Genomic DNA, 18,245 nt, shown 5'->3' on the forward strand with positions numbered 1-18,245 from the left:
ATCTCACTCAACAAATCATCACTCACTCACTTTGCAGCGTTCACAGAAAGACTGTTCCTTCAACAAGTCAAGTTTGCATCCGTTATAGGGCTTTCATACTTCCTGTTGCAAACCTTGATTTGGATCATTCTGCTACTTAATCTAAATGTTACTTAAATGGGATTTCTTTCCCCAATACAGGATATAAATAATTTATCCTACAAGACACTGTATGTCCTATTACTATGATATATTTTTTCATTTTTATTACCTAAAGTTATCTTGATTTATTCTTTTATTCTTTTCCTGCTTTAATAAATTTGTTTATGATGAAGAAAGGGCCCTTGCCTTACAGGTATAATGCAATCACTGGTACCCAGAATAGAACTAGTAGATACTCAAACATTATTTGTAGCAATAATAATGTTAAAAAATTAAATAAGGACAGTAGAAACCCACCAATTCAGTTTTTCTTTGATTTTAACTTAAGCTACATGGAATAACCACAGTTTCATTTCATTTCATATGAGCAGTGAGAAACTAATGCACAAAAGGGACTGGCGTAAGCAGATGAGAACTCAACAATTACCAAATTACTTTGTTACTCAGCAAGTAGGATTAATGTATCACATCTCTCAATAACTGAAGGGCAAGAGAGAGTATATATGTTCAAAAATTATACATGGATACATCTCAGTAAGATGTAGACTGGAGCTGTATTTAAAAAATTTATTCACATCTGTACAGCCATCTGATCCATAAACATTCTTTAACAATTCAGGAATTACACTTAGTCTTGAACTTTACTGTGGTATTCATAATAAATGATACATTTAAAAGCCAGTCTTCCAAAAACAATAACAGCAAAAGGAAAAAAATAGACTAGGCTTATTTATAGGTAATAATCAAAGATTAAAAATACATTAATGAAAATGCGGTTAGTATATATAAAATGTATTCAAAGTTCTCATTTTTCAAATTTTTATTCATTGGCTTATTTCTAGGTTCACCTAAACCGTAGTTAAAACTGGTATATATTAGCATAGTCTGTTGTTTTTTTTTTCCCCCAAGTCAGTGATTTTAAAGAAAAGTTTACAACGAGTGTAGATCTCTGTGGTCCCATATATTACAGACAAGATTCAAGGAAATAAGAAATCAGTACAGTCAGGAAATATGCAAGTGTTCAGAGACAGAGGTGAGAAAATATAAAGTAACCCTACTAAGAGTGCATTCTTAAGCTAATTAAAATCTTCACCCCAATGCCTTCAGGTAAAATAGGTACCGTCATAATATTTAAATTTATGTGAAACCAAATAATGTTAAATAATCTAAGACATTTTGTACTCTGAAAATTGACATTGATTAACCTTTACACATTCTTAAGTTCATATAAAAATATCAAGCTATAGTTAATGTGTAAAAATCAGAGAAAAATATGTAAATATATTGTGAGCTTATTTAAACTTTTAGGAATATTTTGTAACTCATTTATTTTTGTTTATTTTACTAAATTATTTTTGCATTACATGCCATATGTTAGCATATATAATAATGAATAATTAATATCCTACAGTACTAAAAATTATACAACTATTTTAATGTCAGTTCAATCTCATTTATATTTTAGACATGATTTATTAAAGGAGGAATACACAGAAGAATGTATTCAAGACCAAAGACTATTTCAACAGAATTAATGAAGAACAAAATTATTCATTTATTACTTTGATGCCATAACAAGGGTCATATAAAATGAAATGGAACAAAATTTTAGTTTTTATGCAAGCATTTTAAATTAAGACATTCTAAATCAATATACTTAGTCAAACGTGAATATCAATTATTATAGCATATAAATTCCTACTATTTTAATAATTTTAGTTGTGGGATTTATAAAAATAAGTGAATAATAACTATAGCAGCACTATAATTCATCATCTTTTTACATGCCAACAATGAATGTTATATGTATATGTGTGTGTATGTATATATATGTATATACATATATGCATATATATGTATATATATATACATATACACACACATCTATGTTCATCTACTATTTTTGTTAGGCTCCAGATTAAATTGTTGTATTCTCTATGTTAAAACACTACTTTGAAATACTTTTGAATACTTCAATTTTAAAATAATTGTTGGATTGAAGAATATCAATTTTCTCACAATCTTGTGTTTAAACTTGATCAATAAAACAAATCTTCTGATTTTTTTGCCATATACTTTAAAGCAAACATTTTGAAAAACAAATTCATGTACAGAAATAAACTGTTTTAAGCATTTGTTAAATTAAATTGACACTATTTTTGCACTTATTCAAGAAAGCATATTCACACATATGTTACAGATAACACGATCCAATGTCTAATATTAGAGAGGCACTATTAATTTTTAGACTTGCCTTTTTTCCCATTACTGAGGTGTAGTGTTTTTCCCTCATTGTCTTTATAATATTGAAAATAGATGATAATGATTAATAAGCAAGGTCATTTATCAACCCCAAATCCAAGCACACCAAAACAATAAAATCACATGCTTAGGAAACAAATCCATGCACTAACCATGACAGCAAATAACAACAAAATATAGGTTATATATTGCTTGATTTACAGTAAAAGAAAACCAAACATAACTGAGTAATAAATAATTATTCTTATATTATAGCTACATGTTTTTGCTAATTTAAAATCAGTGCAGTTTACTAAATAAAAAATTGTGCGACAAATGCACACGTGAAAAGCTAGCTCAACAAATAGGCTTCCTTATCTTACTGAAGTTGAAGTTATTAAAATTGATACTAATTATTGTTATCTTGAAAAATGACTTTATTATGGAAACTAACTCCTGGACAATATGAAGGGTTAAATTGTTTGTATGTATTATCTTGAGACATAAAGGAAAGGGAAAATGGGAAAACATTAAGTGCTCAGCTAAACAAAAATGAAATCTATTCTTAAAATAGTCCATAAAAATGTTATTCAATAACATTCCAGGAAAATGAGAGGTGTGGGACAATATTTGTTATTCACAACAGAGACAGACACACAATTTTATAAATCTTGTAATTAAACTTGCTTTGTTTCCACTATCACTCTGATGCTTTTTATCATTTTTATGACATTAAAGTTACTGACAGCAATTACGATTTAAAATGCTTACTGTTTTAAAAAATTACAAACTGCACAATGAGAGAATGCATCTGTAGAAATATAGCTCATACATAATAAATCTAAATGCTTTATTTTCCCATTATAATGAAATAAAAGGCAAATAAAGTACATTCTAGTACTTAGGAATAAAAATGAGGATCAGTTAAACACAAAATAAAAGTAGATTTGAAATTGTTCTACACTGTTTAAAGAGTTTAAAATTTTAAATCAATACCTTAAATAATATTAAATTCTGAATTTCAGATTAATAGTGAAAATTTAATGAAAGAAATATATAACTATATTTCCTCCTTAATTTTTAAAATCCCGTTTCTGCATTGCAAGGGACATTGTGATATCTCCCGCATCCAGGTCGGTGCATAAGCCAACTTGCAATAATTCTGACTTAATGGCAAAAATTAAGATATAAAAACAAAGCAAAATTTTTTTAAACACCAGAAATGAAGGATCTGTACACCATTTGTAATACTATGGGAAGAAACCATGACTGTCAGTAAATGTTTGATTAATATTGAGCCAAAACAAAGAGAAGAAGCAAAACAAAGAAGTTAATTTTCTTACACTGGGAGTAAATGTAATTAGAAAAATACATTAAGGGTGATATTTGCCAAAATATATTTTTCTAGATTGTGCTCAAAACAAAAAGTTTGAACAAGTAAATGAACTCAATGTAGAGCTTGGAAAAAAAAGAGACTGATATCTTCCTCTGAGGCACCAAGTTTGAGTTAATATTCAATTAGTGGAATAAATGAAATCTTCTCAGAAGTTAACTAGGCAACCTTCACGGAAGCTCTTCATTAATACAACTAGAAAATTTATTTGAAAGTTAATCTTAAAAATATTCCATTTATTGTTCATTTATAAATTTGGGAACCAAAGTCTTGTGTGCAATTCCAGACTCATTCTTGTCAAACATTTACTCATTTTCTTTAGTCACACTGTCAGACAGACCTGCCTTGACCCCTTCTCCCTGCATTTGTCCCCTCTGCTCTTCCATAAGCCCAGTTTCTTCAGTAACTTCTGTATTTGCACCAGGAAAGAAAATAAAGAAAAAAAAATAAAACTGGATAGGTATACTTATTTTTATAAAATGAAACAAAAACCACCTAAATATTCATAATTCTATAATGTGTAATTATGAAGACAGACAGGTTTTAATGAGTTTTTTGATATTTTATAGAATAACTAGTAAGCTTACCATTTTCAAATTGTTTTTATGATCACTGATTTTAAAAAAATGAATAGTGAATTCTAAAATGCTTGCAGTAGCAGACAACAGGATTAAGTAGTCAAATACTTTGCCCAGAAACTTGAAATATTAGTAGTATATATATATATACAAATAAATGCATTACATAACTTTTCTTCTACAGAACAGAAATGACACTAAACATTTTATTGACATGAAATGGCAATATATCAAAATTAGCGGAAAATAAATAATGCACAGTGGTTTAGTAGATGTTATTTCTATATTGCTGTCATCCTATCTTTGGTTCTCAGAACTGTAAAAATTAATAAATGTGATACCACGGTCAAGGACAAAGTACGTAAGGTTTTAAAATAACTTATTTAACAATCTAAAATACCAAACAATAAACCCAAACCAGAAAGAATTAAATTATGATTTGTTCATTATTAGCTATTTTAGAAGACCAGAAAATACATATTTTAATTATTTATTTTAACATAATGTTATTAAGTTACAATGGCTGATAATTAAATTTTTTGCAACAAAATTAAACATAGTTTCATTTAGACTGCAAGTTTGTAGTCTATTTCAGGTGAAAAAGAGATTCTATAGTTCTTATTTAAAACCAATGAAAAGAACATAATCTAGTTAAGTCACCACATCAATATTTATGAAAATGTGTTTAAAAAAATCATTCATGCTTTTAGATAAAAAAAGAAGCAAACCAAAAGTATATAACTTCATATTAAAAAGGATAAAGAAGAATTTGATTTTTTCTGAAATAAAAATTGGAGGAAAAAAACAAATTTTCAGTGAATTCAGTAGGAAAAAAATAATAAAAAGTTTGTTGACAAGCCTCTTAGAACCTTCATAAATTCTTTCAGTATCATCACCATCAGCAGTTTTCTAGTATATGAATCACCACAAACATGGAGCTCCTTTCTATATTATTACTGCAAAATAAATCAAAATTAAATTTTGAAAATTGACACGGAAACTATTATACCTGACTTCAAATGTCAGGAAATTATGTTGAAACTCTATCCTTAAAAAATCTTGGGAAGATGAGAAATTCCATAAACATTTCTAAATTTTCCTTATAAAAATAATTTGAAATTATATGCCCTCAATCCAACATGAATGAATGAGAAGCATAGGAATGCTACTAAAATCTTTTCATCAGAACATTAGTAATACTAGCACTATTGTTCAAAATCATTGTACACAGAAAATAGAAAGAACAACGAACAGAAGTTGATAATCATCCAGATACAACTGACAAGAACACAACTTAGATCAACAAGTCACAGAAGGCAAGGAAAGTACTATTGTTCAAATATAATGCACTTACGGATTTGTTATAAATAAATTAAGAAATGTAAATTGCAATATAAAAAATATCTATATAATGGCAAGAGCGTTTTACTGGTAACTTATAAAATATTTGAGGTAGCCTTTCAGTTTTTAAATATTTCATGCAGTCAACATTTACTGTGGCCTATAATGTGCCAGATATTATCCTATATGAAGGAGAGCCTATGAATAGATTAACACATTTTGAATAGTAAAACCTCAATTTCAATGTTCCATCACTTACAGAAGGTATCTTGGAGACCAAATAAATGTATGACACCCCATATCAAAACTCAGTATTTTCTCTTAGGTCATAATGTCATGTTTGATAATAAACCTATGTCACATTTAACTTTTATTTACCATAAACATTCTTGCTCAAACAATAATGTAGGAAATAAAAATCACAATCACTATCTAACTCAACAACAGCATTATTTTCTAGAAATGAAATTTAATATCTGAAAGATCATCATAAATACAAGATGAAATATATGATGATTAATGTAACTAGACTATGTGTACATCTTCATTGACATAAACACAGACTGCAATTGACATCTTTAACATCTTCTTCAAAATGTGGAATTCCTTTTAAAAAGCTAATCGAAACTTTTAAAAAGAGAACTTTTTTCCTAGTCATCCAGAAGTTAGACTCTTTGCACCCTTGCTGAATCAAAGAAATTGAACTTCTTGGTATACTGTCTCGGAATACTATGTATAAAAGTAAAATAAAACTGAACAGAAATCATGAAATAAAATAATTTTCCTACTTAAATGTCTATAATATGGGAAGGGACATCAATTGCAGTTGGGTTTATTTTTGCTTACATAGCCCCCCAAAAAGGCTGTCAGCACAAAACAAACCCTCCTTTAAGTACAGACCTTCATAAGGTTCTATCTCCTTGACTCCATTGTCTAGGGAAAACAAAATAAAAACAAAACAAAAGAAAACAAACAAAAAAAGGAACCAAAGCACAGGGGTTAAAAACAACAGAAATTTACAGAGGCATAGAATGTATTGTCTATTAAAGAAAAGCTAAACGGTGATTTAAATATATCTATTTTTGCAAAACACATCCAATTATCAAATAAGGGGATCATCATTGAATAATGTTCAACACTATTATATTTAATTATACATGCTTTTAGACATCATTTATCTAAGAATTTATAGGTGCTTGGGAAGTATGTTCATGTGTGTTTCAACAAATAGTGCTTTCAATGCAAAAATTTGAAATTATTAAAAACATCAGTACAACATGCATTTTTCTTTGTCTATTTGTGATTACCTTTTTCTTGTACTCCAGTTTTGAGAAGGATCACCACTGTTGTGCATCAGCTAACCAGTCCTTTGCAGTGTGTGAAAATTGATTTGGCTAGTTACTAATAAACTTTATGTAACTATCAACAATTACATATACTTAGTTGCAGCAAAATATATCAATCAACTGCATATTTAAGAATACTTAGTTTACTTTTAAGAGGCATTCATTCAAATTTGAAAAATGTGCAAGACTGATAAAGATATATTATTTTATCTCCAAATATTATAAGTTTAAAATGCACAATACATAATATTAGGAGTTAAACTACTATTAAATTCAGTCAAGAAACACAATTAACCAATGAAGAAAGCTAACAGAAAAGTAGTAAGGAAATCATTGTTCACCTTAGCGTCCATTGAGTATTTCCTATATGACATAATTAGAAATAACACTTACTTCTCTCCAGCGTTCCCTTTGGTGGCAGCTGCGGTAGCTGGCGGCCCCTTCGTCCTGCCACTGGAGTACTTGATGGGCTTGTTTGCACAGACCCAGTACGAGGATGAGACCTACAAGACAAACCATTAATACTCACTTTCAGTACAGTGATTCTAATATTTTCAACATGTCTGCTTCATATGGCATCTGCTTTAGTGTAATTTCAAAAGAGATTTAGCTGCTGATTAAAAGGTTAGGAAAATAGGACAAAACATGGAGAGTTGAATGATTATTTAAATATCAAGAGATGTTTCACTTTTGTGTAATATGCATACACACACAAACATGCACACAGAACCCTACAATATATCCATGGAATAACTAATGGAATTACTAATGTAAATTAGAATTCTAAATACAATAAAGCAAGAGGAGAATTCTGCAGCTCAAAACTAAAAAGTAATACGTTATATTTCTTTCTACCAGATTTCAGGCTATTAACACATATCTTCTTCCTTCAATCCAAAGAGATTTTTTGCTCAGGCTTATAATAGATACTCGTTTATTAGAGATTAGCTCATGAACTCCCAAATAAAACCCAGAACTGAACAATTCAAAATTCAGCCGAAGAAAATGTTGTTTAATACCTGATATTATTATTGATAGAAAGAAACTAAAAACCAAGTTTCATTTGCTGTCAGTGTGATGATTATTTGAAAAGTGATGCCTAATGGACACAAATAATTTCTCATTCTGTAGGAGAAGAACATGATAATTATGAGCGGATTTACTCAAGACTCCTGATTAATGAGAAATCACGAAACAAATGTAGTCAGGACACTTAATAAACAAAGTACAATGGTAACCACACACTATTATATCCATTGAATATAAATAGTGTGCTTACATCGAAAAGGTTAGTATTGACTGTTAATAGTGATCAGCCAAAGATGATAGAGGAGACCACTTAGCTGTTGGGAAAATAAAATGGTGGGCTGGTGGGGCAAGAGGGGGTCAGTCTGATTGATTTGTCTTTCACCTCGATAAGGCAGGTGAAGGAGGGGCAGATCTTCCAGTCATTAATGAAGGCATCGACCTCATGAGGTTTGTGTCAGGACGCTCAGTGGATCTGGAGCGGGTGGCGGTCCGCTCAAGGAGAGGCCGTTGTTCTGTTGATCTGGATCTGTGATATGGCTGTCTATCTGCTGCTTCGCAATCCCTGAAATGTTAGTCAGAAAGCAGCTCAGTTGATCTGCAGTGCCCTTCCGCTGTTTGATCATGATGCTTCAAACTGACTTTGAAAAAGGTAATCTTTAAAAATTATTGGCTAGGTAATATGTTTTATTCCCCCAAAATACTCTGAGCAAATATTTACTAAAAATTCTTGAGGCTTTTATAAGGAATCAAATGTGCTTTAACAGCAAGTTCCGGTGAGGATCATACAAGTTCTTGCTCAGCTCTGAATAAAGATGAACAAAACTATTTTCCAGAATGAACTCCTTAAAAAGAAACATGTCGACTATGTGAAGTATTTTAGAAGAACTCAATGACTCATCCTAACATTTTCTAAAGAGTGACTTAAATCATATAACCACCAATTCTGAAGGCCCTGAAATTATCCATCAGTCTGCCAACAAAAACATAAAGAGGTTTTTAGCACAATAATAGTACACAGATAACACCTTTTTCAAACATAAGAATTAAAATGAGGTTTTTTGTTATGCATTTAAAATTTTTACTGTTATTATTATTTTCAACGATCCAGTTTTGTAGGTATAGGGATTTCATGCTCCAGGTTTTAAGGCAATAGTGCAATTCTGCTACCTGCAGCCATGTTTAAACATGGTCCACAAGCAAAAGCAGTCCTTGGAAACTTGGTTAGTCAGTCAACCCCAGTACACTGTAGATTTGTGAATCTTCACAAGCCATAATGAAGACTGACTAAAATAGTATGTGTGAAATAATGGGATCTCTGATTGTAAATAAATCACATATCAAAATTTTATTCTTGTCTAAGACAGTATATGTAACATTAAGTAACCTATCAATACTGAGTTTTGTATCCCTATATTTTCACATTTTGGATGGTCAATAATACTTCCTAACTTGAACCTCACAATTTGTGAAACAGCTCTCAAAACTCCATCTTAGGCTCTAGAACTCAAACTTGATGCCTATTACCAGAGTATACTTCTAATCAAATTATTACTCCCACACACCTATATCCACAAAAATACCAATTACTTATTTATTATAGACATTCAAACAAGCATTAATGATCTCCAAGATTTACATATCAAGGACTTCTACTTGACCTATGAATTACATAAATTTCATTTTTTAATAAAAATGCAAGCAATTTAAAGAGAATAGCAGGACAGAACACAATATCCCTAGTATCATAAACTAGATGGCATGCAATTTTGGACCTGTAAGCATCAGGCTATATGATTTTCAAAACTGAACACCAGCTTTATTTTATATCATATCTTCTGATTATTTTAGATTTTAAAACCATAAGGTAACTTAAAAGATAATTTATATACATTAAGTTCATATATCATTGTTGTTCTAAGACAGATTTAGTACTTTTTGGGTAAGTATATCCAGACATATCAAAACAACTGAATGTTATATACAATATTGAATATAGAATACTGCAGCACTAGTCATAGGGAAATGAAAATGTAAACTTAGAGTGCAAACACCACAACTTGTTTGCTTCTAAAAAACTATTGGGAGACAACATTTTTTTAAGAAATAATTATTTATAGCTTGTTACAAGTTTTTAGTGTAACATTTTATGTGTCTTCATCACAAGGAGGCATCTATTTATCTATCCATTCATCCACCATTCTTCTAATATTTATTGAAAAAACAAGTTACACAGAGAAGGAAGAGAGAGAGTTCTTCCTTCTGCTGACTCACTTCCCAAATAGCCACAACAGAACGGAGCTGGGCTAGTCAGAAGCCAAGGAGCCTGGAGCTTTCTCCAGGTTTTTCTTATATGTGCAGAGGTCTAAGAATATAGGCCATCCTCTGCTTCCATCCAGGCACATAAGTAGGGAGTTGGATCAGAAGGCAGCAGCTGGGACTTGAATCAGCTTCCACATGGGATGCTGGCCTCAGAAGGTTTGTTAGACCATGGCACCGGCCCCACTCATCATTTCTACATATGCATTTCTTAAATTCTTTCAATCCTATTTTTATGAGTTCTAAACTTTATATTTATTTAAACATTTCTTATTATGAGTTAATAGTTTTCTCATGTACTATGAAAAGTCTTTGGTGTATCTATTATCAGTGTTAACTGAGATTCAGGACAATATTTTATTTCTTTTTCCAAAATTTGAGATGCTCTGACTACATCTAGGAATTTTTCAAAGTGAAAAGTAAAATATAAGGATATACAGTTTCACTTCTTTGACACTGTATTATTTGTAATAGTTAGGATATATATTTGAAGCTGAAGCTCAGATAGTTATTTCAAATAAGTTGCTAATGTTTTTTGTCTTCAAAGGGGCATTATTATTTACAAAATGAAGAGACCACTGTTAAAATCTCTTATAAAATGTATTTCTTTAGTAAAATTTGCTTGAAACTATTTACCTACCTTTCAAATTTCACTTATATTTTTCCTCAAATAATAGTAAGTATATGATTATTATAGTATGATATGAAAATGTTAATAAATGAAGCATGAACCACAAGAAGATGGTAGAAATCTCAGATTGGGTTACAGCAGCCTAATGGCTAAAATCCTCCCCTTGCGTGTGCCAGGATCCATATGTGCACCGGATCATCTTCCAGCTCCTCCACTTCCCATCGAGGTCCCTGCTTGCAGCCTGAGAAAGCAGAAGACAGCCCAAAATGCTGGAACTCTGCACACATCTGAGAGACCCGGAAAAAGCTCCTTGATCCTGGCTTCGGATCAGCTTGGCTTTGGCTGTTGCAACCACTTGGAGAGTGAACCAATGGATAGAAGATCTGTCTCTGTGTCTCTCCTCTCTGTAAATCTGATTTTTCAATTACAATTAATCTTAAAAAAAAAAAAAGGAGAATGAAAAGCTACTCTACTTTAAACTTTGATAATACATAATGAAGATCAAAGTAGGCTCTGACTCCTACCACGGAGTAAGAATAGTTGTGACAAGGTAAGAACTAAAATTATTGCTGATAAAATTTAAAGTATGACTTCCTAAATTAACCATCGTCATAGCATTTCTTTAGGGAATTGAGATAAAAATCTTGAGAAATTCAACCATTTTGAGAAAGATCAAAACTTAATAAGTGGGAAATATTATGTAGCTACTTGGAATGCTTAAAATATTTTGGTGCCCTTGGGCCCCGCACCATGACCCAATGGCAGAAATCCTCGCCTTGAATGCACTGGAATCTCATATGGGCGCTGGTTCTAATCCCGGCAGCTCCACTTCCCATCCAGCTCCATGCTTGCAGCCTGGAAAAGCAGTCGAGGACGGCCCAAAAGCCTCGGGTTTCTGCACCCATTTGGGAGATCTGGAGGAAGTTCCTAGCTCATAGCTTCAGGATGGTGCAGCACCCACCATTGCGGTCACTTGGGAGTGAACCATCAGACAGAAGATCTTCCTCTCTGTCTCTCCTCCTCTCTGTATATTTGACTTTCCAATAAAAATAAATAAAATCTTTAAAAGAAAAAATACTTTGGGCGCACCTGGAATTCTTAACTTGAGTTATTTAACACAATCTATTCACAAATATTTTCCTTTAAAACCCTACTTATTAATCCCATTGTACTTTAAACATAAAAAATATACAGAGCCACAATTTTTACCCTTAACAAAGGGCAAATAATATAAAAAGCTGGGAAATCACTCATTTGTATATTTAAATAGCTTTTAGGTAAATAATTTGCCAGTATTTTTTGAAAAAGATCTAATATTTGTCAAATTTCCATTTAAAATATTCAAGATTTTCTAATGTATGTTTAAAAGATTTTTTACATGTCATTTGTCTAATACTGACTACATTTATTCCCAGCCGTAAGCATTACAGAGAATTTTTTTAAAATATTTATTTATTTACATGGAATTCAGAGAGATAGAGGCAAACTGAAACAGCTCTTCCATTCTCTAGTTCATTTTTCAAATGAAGAGCTACTTAGTGATGAAGTCAGGAGTTCAGAATTACAGCCTAGACTCCAGTGTGAGTGGCAGGGACCCCACTTGGATATCGTCCTGTCTTCCCAGGCACATTTAGGAAGATGGATCCGACACACAAGGCAGTCAGGACTCAAACAGGCACAGAGATGCTGGCCTTGGGACTGATAGCTTAACCCATTCACAAGGCACAGTCTCTCCATTAATTTACATGAACTGGTAGCTTGACACAAGCCATTATTATAACAATAAGAATAAATTCTTTTTAAAAAGATTTATTTTGGGCCCGGAGGCATGGCCTAGCGGTTAAAGTCCTCGCCTTGAAAGCCCCGGATCCCATATGGGCGCCGGTTCTAATCCCGGCAGCTCCACTTCCCATCCAGCTCTCTGCTTGTGGCCTGGGAAAGCAGTCAAGGACAGCCCAAAGCTTTGGGATCCTGCACCCGCGTGGGAAACCCGGAAGAGGTTCCTGGTCCCGGCTTTGGATCGGCACGCACCGGCCCGTTGGGGCTCACTTGGGGAGTGAAACATCGGATGGAAGCTCTTCCTCTCTGTATCTCCTCCTCTCTGTATATCCGGCTTTCCAATAATAATAAAATCTTTTAAAAAAAGATTTATTTTTATTTATTTGAAAGGCAGAGTTACAGGAAAAAAAATGTGAAGGAGACACATGCGGAGTTACAAGGAAAGAGAGAAAAATCTTCCATCTGCTGGTTCACTTCTCAAATTGTAACAATGGCCAATCTGGGCCAATCTGAAGCTGTGATTAGGGGTTTCACATGTGGGTGCAGTGGCCCGAGTTCTTGCTCCATTCTCTGCCGCATTTCCACGTGCATTAACAGAGAGCTGGACTGGAAGTGGAGCAGCCAGTACTCAAATTGGTGCCCCTGTGGATGCCAGCCATGTAGGTGGCAGCTTAACTCACAGTGCTGGCTCTCTCAAGAAAATTAAATTAGGCATTCTTGAGAGAAAAAAAATGACTTGTGAAGAGCTAAGTTATGTAAAAATCAGTTACTTTCTTCCTCAACATATCTGAAATTTTACATAAAACTTCTTTTGGCATCTGAAGGACAAGAACTAGAGTGTCAGGATTAAGGCAAGAAATATCTTTCTTAAATTCACAGAAGCAAATTTATACCTGCATTAGCTATACAACCAAAGTAATACATGCAATATAAAACACAGGTAAGAAACATTTAACATAATATTTCAGGATAATTGGTATATTTATATTTTAATATTAGAACAAATAATTTAAGATAGCTATATGACAACTTGTTCATCATTATGTATAAGTTTATCTTTCTAAACTCCAATGTATATTATTTTAAAATTTCTTCTAGCATTTAAAGAATTGAAAGATATAAAAAAAATACTTGCCATGGAAATTATAGTATAAAATATTGATTAAAAGAGATATGCTTTATGTTACAGGGAAATTAATTAATTTTTCATTGGCAATGACTATTATTCTACAGAAAATTCTGAAGTAAATAAAGGCACTGTTAAATAAAAGCAAATAATCTCATTAAAAATAAAATAATACATAGAACCAGCTGAGTTAGCAATCTAAAATGTGAAAAGAGTAATATGTGTATTAACAAAAGCAAGATATTGGTAATATATAAAAACATACTATAATTCCCAAAGGCAAGTAAGGTGTCCTCAAAGTTACAGAGGAATTTATTTTAACAGCCATTATTGGAAATGGCAATTCTCTCTTTGACTTTCAAATGAATAAGTAATCATTTCTTCCCTGGTAACTTTCCTCTAAGTTCTTCATCTCCTGCACTCTCTTCTGTTTAATTCTTAATTTCCTGTAATTCCCTGATATACTTCCAAAAATCCTTATTTTGGAGCTTCGTCACACAGTCAAACTTTCTGCAGAATGGTTCCTGCTCATTTCTGCCTTCTTACACAACATTTATCTCCGTGGCGTACTCATGGCTTCCTGTGCAGCCTTCATCTGTGGAAGCTAATCACTGTTTTACAATCCATGGAAACAATAGGGGAGATAGGCTCCTTAGAGATAAATCTGACCATTATTCTCACCATAATGTTCATTGTCTTTATTTCTCCTCAGCATGACACTTAACTGCACAGCCAGTATTAATTCAGGTTGCTACAATCTTTCCAACTTTCAATTGCCAATCACATAGTCACGATTAGAGGGGGCTGATTGTCAGACATCGTTTTTATCCTAACTCCTGTAGTAATGCTGAGACTTCAATACATATGCAGGAAATAATTTCACAGTTACAGATTCCAATCCGTCAATTTTCAGAACTTCAACAGTCTTCATTTTTTTTTCCTGCAACAGCTTCCCACTTCTGAAGAAATACTTCAAATTTTAGAATCACATAAAACTACCCAAACTCATACATTTTAAATTTTATTATCCAAAACTTCTATTTCAACAATTAATTCTAGCACATCTCATAATCTCACTCTCAATTTACTCATTTTCCGTTTGATACTTTCTGCCAATACAGATCATCCATTTGTCTTTCTTATCCACTTTACTCTGAGACAAAGCATCTGAAGAACTTCCACACTGCACTCAGACTCCCTGCTAACCTAAGTCCTCCTACTCAAAAACTCATCAGAATCCTAATACCTGCTATTGTCATAATTGACTTCTATCACCATCGAAATTTTATTTAGTGCCATTTCCCTCAACTATTTTCTTCCTGCCTCAACCATTAAAAAAAATAGATTTTTTTTTCTGTTCATAAGCTGTATCTATGCGTTCAGCCCAACTCCTCCCCATTGTCCCTAAATCTGTTCTGAAGAACTATCCCTCAGACAGTTCTTTTAGAAAATTTCATTTAGAAAATTCCACATATCACATAAACTATAGTTTATCTTGATATAGTATCACATATTTTTACCCTGGAGGAGAACTCCAGGTGACCGTAAGTAACATGTTATCTTGAAACCTGGCCTGGAAAATTGAATTCACAAAAATTAATGTCACTTCTTTATTCTTACCCCTTCAATAAGGTGGCTTTTGTTCTTACAAGTGTCCAAGTATTCTGATCCAAGTTGATGAATTAGGGAGGCTATTTGGACACACTAAGTCCAAATTGGAGCTTTGTCAAGTAGGTCAAAGAAGGAAAATGGAGCAAAGGTATTGAGCTAAGGATATTTCTGAAAATAGGTTTAATCTCTGGATTATAATTAAAGAATGGTGGCAGCTACCAAGAATAAGGGAAAAGGGTCAAGAAAGTGTAGTTCTCCGTTGGGATAAATAAAAAGTAAAGTAACTAAATTAAAAAAAAAAAAAACGTGTGCAGTTCTAGAATCCAAGAGTGACATATTTTAATTAAGAGTTCTACGACAGTACAATGCGAAGTGGTGATAAAATTCAGAGTCTGGCCCTGGGAGTGTAGTTGTGCTCAGTTGCATTATATACAAAGAAACAGCAGTTAAATCAAAGACAAGAAGCACAGAAAAGTATGCCAATATATACAAAAGAATGAGCAGATTTCTAGGTAAGTTTGTATATTTTCAAGAATTGTCAAAAGTTTGAGTTTTTCATAATGGATCAGAATAAAGATCAGAAGAATGAATAACAGGAAGGTTAATCAAGTAAGAAACATGATTAAAATCACAGTAAAATTTGGAAAGGTTATTAAACTGAAAACTCAGTCCAACATTTACTATTCCCGTGAAAGAAGCATGAGATGCAACAGGCAGGGAGAGCACAGGAAGGTGCGAGGCTTGTAACCAAATGTTCTGGATAGCAGTTTGGGTAGTAGATTTAACAAATGTCCATTTTTATTATGCTGCTTTTAAACTTAAACATACTCTTATGTATGGGTCAAAATGATAGGAGGAAGATACTATTTTTTAAAAAATATTAAGGGCAATCATTTAGCATTAGCAGTTAGTACACCAGTTGAGACATCCTTTTTCCGTATCAGAGTCCCTGGGTACTACCAAGCTCTAGCTCCTGACTCCGGTTTTCTATTGATGCAGAATCTGGGGGAAGGCGGTGGTGGGTTAAGTCACTTGAACCCTGACACACAAATAGGGACCTAGATTTGTAAATCCAACTTCCATCTACTGTTGACAGTATTTAGGGGAATGAACCAGCAGGTGGAAGTGGTATCTTACCATCCATCCACTTCTTCATTTTCTTGAAGAAATAAGCACAGAATTCTTGAAAAGTCCAGCTAAATTGTTTAGAGACAGATGTGTATTTAGGCCCTTAGGGTTTTCATTGCCCTAGACCATGGTGCGTGCAGTTTACTACGGATAAGATAACGCATATGCATGTGCAAGTACATAACAAATCTCACAGTTACACATATAAAACCTTTTTTTTTTCTAAAACAGATTTCCTGGTGCCAGATTTTAAGATTAAACATTACATGTACAAAATAATAAATAAAATATAAAGTTTAATGATCATGTGTTTCCGTCCACAGTCCAAATCATGGCACAAAAACACAATTCAAACATGTTCCCTTTGAAACAAAATGTTAGCTTGAGGTTGAGAACCTGAATGAGTACATGAAATTAATGATCAGTTTAGAACTGAACAACTGTTTGTCTACACTGATGAACTAGAAAACTGGGAAAAAGGAAGACAATGTACTTATTGAAAATTGAAAATATGAATAATACAAAGCACAGCAAAAGAAATAAAACACATGGTTTTAACGAAGAGATACCCAAGTAAACAGAAAGACTATGACAAATAATTTCATTCATGCATGCCACCCACCTTACGAAAAGTCTCATCCAAGCGTTTGAATATGAGTATATAACTAATTTTTCAGTTTTGTAAGAAAACTGTATAATCATTACAATAAAAAATGGAAGTTCATATGCAACAAGACAAAATAACTTAAAGTAATGATTTAGTATCGAAGCAAAATAACAAAGACAAAAAAAACCCCTCCCACAAAAGCACAACAGAATTAGACATAGCAATAAACACTAACAATATTTAAGCTAGAAGGGACTAATATTTAGTTCCATTTACAGAAACACATCACATAATTTGAACTATCAGTAATGCACTGCCATTGTCATCTCTTATTTTCTTCCAGATTTACAACATGAATTCAATCCTTAGCTATTTATTCATTAGTTTCATCTTTTTCTATTTAAGGACTCTTACTTAATGAATATAATAGGGACAAATAAAGTCACACATAACCTCCAATTACTCTAAAACAATACAAAGCCATTAAATATAGCACATAATTTCTAATCAATATTATAATTCCTTATCTCAAACAATGATACATGATCACATCATTCTATTTACCTACATGGTCTGAAATTGTTACTCTAGAACCAGTTTAAATCCTTAAAGCTACACATTCTTGATAATGAATATTGCAGATTTTCATCTGCTTTTCTTTCTAGTCCATACTTCTTATTGAGAGTGACAGGTACTTGATATTTCTCTCCACAACAAACTATATTTCTTGGAGTGATTTAAACAATTAAGATAGTACTAGAGATAGCTGTATCTCATATCAGAATGCATGGTTATGCTCCAGATTCCAGATTCCTGTCCACGCATACCTTGGGGCAGTAGGTGATGATTCAAGTATGTGGGCCGCGGCACCCATGTGGGAGATGTGGATTGAGTGTTCAGTACCTGGATTTAGCCTGAGCTAGTGTTTGCAGAAATTGAGGAAGCAAACTCTCTTTCTCTCTCAGGATAAAAGCACTC

The 18,245-nt window shown here is 32.6% G+C and overlaps 1 protein-coding gene across 7 annotated transcripts in view; it reads right to left on the bottom strand.

Moving 5' to 3' along the window:
* The window catches only part of RIMS2 (regulating synaptic membrane exocytosis 2), a 506,806-nt gene that overhangs the window by 161,926 nt on the left and 326,635 nt on the right, over nucleotides 1-18,245 (bottom strand). For 3 of the 7 annotated variants that reach the window (XM_004580663.3, XM_004580662.3, XM_058668557.1), the window contains 2 exons: nucleotides 8,452-8,631; nucleotides 7,434-7,543 (listed from right to left, as the gene is read on the bottom strand). In XM_004580663.3, coding sequence (XP_004580720.2) covers nucleotides 7,434-7,543; nucleotides 8,452-8,631 — 290 coding nt within the window. Of the gene's footprint in view, nucleotides 1-6,576; nucleotides 6,628-7,433; nucleotides 7,544-8,451; nucleotides 8,632-18,245 lie in introns of all 7 variants that reach the window. The other 4 variants (XM_036492199.2, XM_036498469.2, XM_036498462.2 and 1 more) reach the window with 3 other exon arrangements.

This window comes from Ochotona princeps, chromosome 9 (assembly GCF_030435755.1).
Source record: "Ochotona princeps isolate mOchPri1 chromosome 9, mOchPri1.hap1, whole genome shotgun sequence".
In the NCBI taxonomy this organism is placed as follows: domain Eukaryota; kingdom Metazoa; phylum Chordata; class Mammalia; order Lagomorpha; family Ochotonidae; genus Ochotona; species Ochotona princeps.